This window comes from Austrofundulus limnaeus, unplaced genomic scaffold (assembly GCF_001266775.1).
Source record: "Austrofundulus limnaeus strain Quisiro unplaced genomic scaffold, Austrofundulus_limnaeus-1.0 Scaffold1953, whole genome shotgun sequence".
Taxonomy (NCBI): Eukaryota; Metazoa; Chordata; class Actinopteri; order Cyprinodontiformes; family Rivulidae; genus Austrofundulus; species Austrofundulus limnaeus.
Genome location: NW_013954355.1, coordinates 19,495 through 26,782, shown reverse-complemented (window position 1 = coordinate 26,782; position 7,288 = coordinate 19,495). Strand labels below are relative to the sequence as shown.

At 40.6% G+C, this 7,288-nt stretch overlaps 1 protein-coding gene across 1 annotated transcript in view; it reads right to left on the bottom strand.

Moving 5' to 3' along the window:
* Positions 1-647: 647 nt before the first annotated feature.
* The window catches only part of LOC106536743 (protein NLRC3), a gene marked incomplete at its 5' end in the record, with an annotated part of 14,199 nt that continues 7,558 nt past the window's right edge, over positions 648-7,288 (bottom strand). Inside the window, 7 exon segments of the mRNA XM_014034063.1 lie at positions 648-1,248; positions 1,396-1,442; positions 1,578-1,751; positions 1,878-2,051; positions 3,531-5,316; positions 5,553-5,719; positions 6,388-6,489. Coding sequence (XP_013889517.1) covers positions 728-1,248; positions 1,396-1,442; positions 1,578-1,751; positions 1,878-2,051; positions 3,531-5,316; positions 5,553-5,719; positions 6,388-6,489 — 2,971 coding nt within the window. The 3' untranslated portion in view covers positions 648-727.

Sequence of the window (7,288 nt, the reverse complement as noted above, 5' to 3'; positions counted from 1 at the left end):
ACTACTACTACTACTACTACTACTACTACTACTACTACTACTACTACTACTACTACATTACGCAGCTCGTTAAGCAGCTTGCCAGTCTCACCAATGACCCACGGTAGGAGGCTCTGCTGATCAGTTTAGGCCACACCCACTCTTTGCATTTTGTCCACTCTCCTCAGAACGATGCAGATCAATGATGGTGAGTCGGCTCGCTGTGAACTCTTTAAGCTGAAAGATGCTGAAAGGTTGAAGACCTCGGCTTTCCTGCGTCAACGCCTAACCGATTCATGCTTTTTAATCATCTCCTGTTGGACTTCAGTGATTCTGATGATAGAATCCTTCATCCTCTTTCTTAGAATTTATTCTCAGGGCCCTCTTCTGCTCTGCTGTTCACTTTGAAACAGCTCCACTCAACTTGTACTGGTGTTTACTGACATRTGGCAAACAGCTTTATGACACATTAACCACCAACAACTGAGAACAGCCAACTCAAAAAAATCCTCAACTCACCACCTGACTGTTGAACTGAGAAACTGAAATATCGCTTCCTTAAACTGGTATCAGAACACTTTCATACACAGTATAGGACTAATACAGGTATGAGGCCTGATGCTGGTATTTATGCATCTATAATAAAAAAATATATAATGAATATAATATAATAAGAAAAGCTCCTTTATACTGTAGGACATGATCCAACTAAGCTAATCTACAGCTTGGTCTGTTTGAGTATCTGCAGTTATTTAATCTGACAGAACAGAGCAGAGGTGTTGGGTTGGAGTCCAACGACAGGGTAGAGGGCCTCACTGAACCCTCCTGGTCTGCAGGTGTASAGTCGAGTGCTGCTTTCATTAGAAACTCTGTAGAAGGAAATGGAGGCAGCTTCCCAATCCAGATACACTCCAACACGACTGGACCTCAGGTTAGGCACACTGATACTTTCATTTTTGTTTTGTACACAGCAAGAACAGGTCATGCACCAGGACTTATTGTTCTGTCCCAGCGTGCAGTCGGCCTCGTTCCCCTTCCTGCTGATGCTTCTGTAAGACAACCCGATGCTGGAGGGCTCCACTGTCTCCACCTCGAAGTAGCAGCGCTCTGTGAAACCCTGCTCACACAGAACCTGCAGGACGTGGTCAAACCTTTCTGAGTKATCCGGATACTGTTGTTCTTCCTTCACCCAGGTCACCTTTCTGTTGCTGTCAGACAGAAGCAGGTTCCTGTGTGCCGTGYTGGGGTCCAGAGTGAGCTCATGTGCATCTGGGAGAAATAGAAAAACTTCTGTTAAAATGGAAAATATCACACTCTGTAAGAAATGGTTTTGATCCATCACATTGCTCAGTTTGGCAGTGATGASTTTGATTTTTCCTTGTTGAAATATAAAATATAAACCTGAGAATTACTTACATTTTTTTAATCCTGGTCTCATTCGCTGACTTCCACCATTGTCAAAGCTTTAAAGAAAGAAGGACATGAATCTTGATAATAATAAATTGTAATTTATTCCCTAAATAAGACTAAACCATAGACTTCTCACATATAGTTAGCTACAAATAACCAATCAGATCAAATTAAAGTTTTGTAATTACTTTARTTTACTGAGTTTGTATTGTTCATCCTCTTTCAGTTTAGACAGTAGCTCCTCTCCTGATTTTTCTGGATGGTTGTAACTCAGGTCCAGTTCTATCAGGTGGGAGGGGTTGGACTTCAGAGCTGAGGCCAGAAAGGCACAACCAGCCTTTGTGACAAGGCAACCAGACAACCTGAGAACATCCACAGTTTGAGTCAACATGTTTTAAGGGTCCATAGTTGTAACTAAACTCCACATTAAAACAGAAGCTGTTGCAGTGAGATTTAAATGTGTGGTTATAGAAATATTGTTTTGGTACCTCAGTGTTTTGAGTCTGCAGTTTTTACTTGACAGTCCTTCACAGAGCTTCTCCACTCCCGTGTCTCTGAGATCATTGTTGCTCAAGTCGAGATCTTGCAGAGGTGATGAGGGGAACTTCAGACCGAAGGCCAGATGTTCAACCCACTCTAGAGTCATCTTGCAGTCCTTTAACCTGCAAGAGGATTGGAAGGTTATGATTTAATGTTGTCTGTTACTATGGTCAGCATTAAAAATCCAGATACAACTAAAACATTCAAATTAAAATGGACAGTAAAAGTCATAAAAGACTTGTAGAAATCTGTACTTGATTAAACTGCCATGACTTTGAGATGTTTGTGGATCTCAATGAAAAAAAAACAGGAAGTGTGATGGTTCTTTGCTACAGAGTCTTTTAGCAACTTTGTAAATAGACATTTGACCAACGTAATTTTGTAGCAAAAACCATCACATCTACTTTGATAGCTGAGATTTTAATTTGCCATCCATCCATCCATCCATCMWWYMYAYYSWCYRTYYATTKAWYSARCCAGCCAKCCATCCATCCATCCAATYCACTGTTCATTSTACCAAYCAAACATCCAACCATCCATTGTACCAACCAACCAAGCATCCATCTATCAATTGTACCAACCAACCATCCATCCATTTATCAACAGGACCAACCAACCAACCATCCATCCACCCATTGGACCAACCAACCATGCATCCATCAATTGTACCAACCAACCACCCATCCATCAATTGTACCAACCAACCACCCATCCATCAATTGTACCAACCAACCAACAATCCATCAATTGTACCAACCAACCAACCATCCGTCCATCAGTTGTACCGATCAACCAACCAACCAACCAACCAACCATCCATCCATCATACTGAACAACTATCCATCCATCGTACCAACCAACCAACCACCCATCCATCAGTTGTACCAACCAACCAACAATCCATCCATTGTACCAACCAACCAACCATCCGTCCATCAGTTGTACCAACCAACCAATCAACCAACCAGCCTACACAACCATCCATCTATCCATTGTACCAATCAACCATCCTTCAATCCATCCATCCATCCATCCATCCATCGAACTGATCAACCAATGAACCATCCATCCATCATAACAACCAGCCAGACAGCCATCTATCCATCCATCATACCACCCAATGAACCATCCAACCATCCATCCAATCCACGGTCCATCTATTGAACCAACCATCCATCCATTTACCAACCAACCATCCATCCATTCATTGTACCAACTGACCATCCATCCATCCATCCATCCAATGAACCAACCAACCATCCATCCATCCATCCGTCCAATCAACCACCTCATCAAACCAACCAACCTATCAACTAACCAAACATCCACCATGCATCCATCCATCTATTGAACCAACCAACAAACTATCTATCCATCTATCATAACAATCAGCCAGACAGTCATTTTCCATCCATTGTACCACCCAATAAACCATCCATCTGTCATACCAAACATCTATTCTTCCATCCATCTATGCATCCATTGAACCATCCATCTATCCATCCATCCAATCAACCACCACATTAAACCAACCAACCAATTATCCATCCATCCATGGGTTTAAAAGAACAAAACAGACTCAAAACAAATAAAACACTTACACAGCTTTCTTGCTGCTCCTCACAGCTGGTATCAGCCTCCTCCTGCCCTCATCTGTTGTGTTGTAACTCTTCAGATCCAACTCTTCCAGTTGATCCTTGGACACCTGCAGCATATAGGCCAGAGCCGAGCAGTGCAGGGGATTCAGTTCTGTCTTTGAACGATCAGACATTTTCAGATACTCCTGGATCTCAYCCTTCACTTTGTGGTCTCTCATTTCAACCATGGTCTGGAAGATRTTGATGCAGCTGTCTGGAGACAAGGTCTTTCCTCGGATGGATCTAAGGTAAGTCAAGATTTTCTTGTCTGTATCTTCAACCGGCTCTGGTGGTCTCAACAGACCCTGGAGGACTCTGCGGTTGGATTCAACCGTCAGKCCAAGGAGGAATCGCAAGAAAAAGTCCAGGTGAAATTTTTTCTTCTCAAACACCATGTCAACTGTCTTCTTCAGAAGATCAGATAAAGAAAAATCTTTGTTCTCCAAATTAAGGAAGTTTCCAAGGTCTTTTGTTGTCTTTGTTATGAAACAATCGTAGATGTAGAGAGCTGCAAAGAACTCTTGYAGAGTCAGATGCACAAAGAAAAAGRTGTTTCTCTGAGAGAAGACTTCTTCTTCTTTGAGAACCATGTTCCAAAAACCAGAGGACACAGCTGCTTCTTTGACATCAATGCCACYATCCTCTAGATCTTCTTTATAGAAGATGAGTTTATTTTCCAAAAGGTGGAAAAATGCCAGCTTTCCTAGTTTCAGAAGAAACTCTCTGTGGGTTTGAAAAAGATTCTCTTTGAGTTTCTTTTCCTTCTCATACTTCCTGTTCCTGAGTTTTGTCTGGACAAACAGGAAGTGAGCCATCATCTCTGTCAGAGTTTGAGGGGTTTCAGTCTCTTCCTCGCCTCCAAAGACCTCCTGAAACAAGACGGCAGAGATCCAGCARAAGATGGGGATCTGGCACATGATGTCCAGACTCTGTGAGGACTGAATGTGGGATGTTATTCTGCCAGCGAGACCTGGGTCTTTACTAAACCTTCTCCGGAAGTATTCCTCCTTCTGTGGGTCAGTGAACCCTCTTATCTCTGTCACCATGTCGATAAACTCTGCAGGGATCTGATTGGCTGCTGCTGGACGAGAAGTTATCCAGAGTTTTGCCTCAGGAAGGAGGTGACCCTGAATCAGGTTTACTAGGAGATTACCTACAGATGTTATGTGCTTCAGAGACCTCACTGTCTTCAGGTTATTGAAGTCCAKTTGAAGTCTGCTTTCATCCAGACCATCCAGGATCAGTATTATCTTTGTTTTAGTGTAAGCTTCTGAGTCTTTCAGAGTCCGGAGTGCAGGGTGGAACTCACTCAGCAGATCATGTAGGCTCTTCTCACCTTTACTCAAATTCAACACTCGAAATGGAAGATTGAAAACAAAATCAACATCTTTGTTTGATTCCTCTTCAGCCCAGTCCAGACAGAATTTCTGCACAGTGAAGGATTTCCCGATGCCAGCCACYCCTTTGGTGATAACTGTTCTGTTGGGTTTTTCTTCACCAGACAAAGATTTGAAGATGTCTCTGAGATTTACTGAGTCATATTCTGATAACTGCTTAGTAACTTTACTTCTGAGGTGYCTGAACTCATGTTCTCCATTTGGTCCTTTACTATCTGGAGCTGTGATGTAGAGAGTTGTGTAGAYGGTTTCCAGTGATGTTTGTTGGTCKCCGTTACCTTCAGACGTCACAGAATATTTCTGTCGCATTTCATTTTTCAGGGTATTCTTTACTTTTAAAARGTGGTCATCATCTGTAAAAGTGAAAGAAGAACTTGTTGAAACTAACAGAGTACTATCAGTTGTTGTTAGYAAGGTTCTGGGAAAGCACCAGATCACAAAAACACAAAAAGTAGAAACTTTCCACAGGATGCAACAGAAATGATCTAAACAACATTAGAACAATGTGGCCTCTACAACCTCCCTGTGTAAATAAATATACATTCCTTGCAAACGTTTTGTATAATAATACAGTGTACTCAAAACTTACCTGATGATTTTTTTTGTTTCTTTCCACATTTTGTGCACTCGTAGTTTGATGGTGACTCAGACTCATTCAAGTCTGAATTTATACAACCTCTGCATGACAAGTGTCCACAGGAGGACTGGACAAGATCTTCCGACTCTTCTTCGCATGCTGAACAGAGAGTTTTTTGGCTGTAGGAAGATCAACAAAACACTGCATTATTTTAGTTAGTTAAAGCAGTCCCTCAGTTGCTGACAACATGAGTCAGAATCAAATGAGTCAGAGCAAAAAGACGTGATAATATTTTTTGTTGCAACTGTGAAATCTCTTCATATAGTATTTTGGTATTTGTGAATCTTGGGAGATTCTCCTCATTAACTACAGGGCTGGAATTCCCAACAACGTCTCTGCAGACCAATAAAATCAACATTTCAAACCAATACTTTTGTAAAAACAAAACTAAMTTTTTGCCAAGTGAACAAATTTCACCAAACTATGGATCATTAGTAAGATTCTGAGATGGAGAATTTGAAAACAACAATCAGTCAATGGAGGCCAAATGAGGTGMATGGGTAGAGGCAATACACATTGGACAACTTCCTGTTGGCTGTTTTATGAATGAACAGAAAAAACACACCTATGCTAATAGGTAAAAGGTCAAGTTTTAACAACGTGATATTTTACCCCATGACCTTGAAATCAACATGGATCATCTTTGGCCGATTAGGTGTTCAGCTGTGCAGTTTGACATTTCTATGGTAAATGGTTTTCAATTTAAAGCTAATATGTCCCATCATTGGTCAGGAGTATAAAAATAACTAATAAACATATGTCAAACATAATAAATAGTTTTGTTTACCTTTGGGGATTTTCATTACTGAAGACAGGTGGCAGAAACTTGGATGCATCACTTTTCAATGACAAACTGGAAAGTGGTGATTTGGTCCCTCTGCTCTGTGAACTACAAACAAAATTATTTACTTAGCTTGTCTAAACTGTGCTAGTTAAGACTGTTGTGCAGCTTAAAATAAAAATTTTACAATCTATTGATTTTGAGATACGGTTGTTAACAAATATTACTAAAGATATTTTATTAAAAACATTAAAAGTTGTCACAATGAGATTAAAATATAGTTAACATTTGTACAAAAAGAAATGATTTAATCAGGCGTTGAGGTTGCTGTTCACTGTTATTGAAGTTTGTAGATGTTTAAGCAGGTTTGTGCACAGTGAGCAGCAGCATTGTATGGGTCGACTCACAGCCTAACGTCTGCATAGAGCTTTGTCTATCACGCTGTGTGTGTTTCTACTGCATCTAATGAGAATGTGAAAGGGTGAGAGTTAGAAATATAACAAGTAGTGTTGCCAACTTAGAGACTTAAGTAATCTAGCAACTTTTAGTGGTTTTTAGGACAGCTAATAGCTACTTTTCTTCCGAGGAGTTGGTAACAGTAATAACAGGAAGTGTAGCTGACAAGAGACAGAGATGAGAGTGGCAGCATTGTGGTGAGCAGAAGCTTAAATCAGTCCAATACTGTGGTTAATGCAGAAATACTAATGAGGCAAAGGAGTTTAAGATTCATGTACAAGTGGACCAGGAGAAGTTCTCTGGACTCGCTGGGATAGACGTCTTCTTTTTATATATATATATAAACGGCGGGTAAAACAAGTATTGAACACATCAACATTTTTCTCAGTAAATATATTACTAGAGGTGCTAATGACATGAAATTTTCACCAGATGTTGGTAACAACCCAAG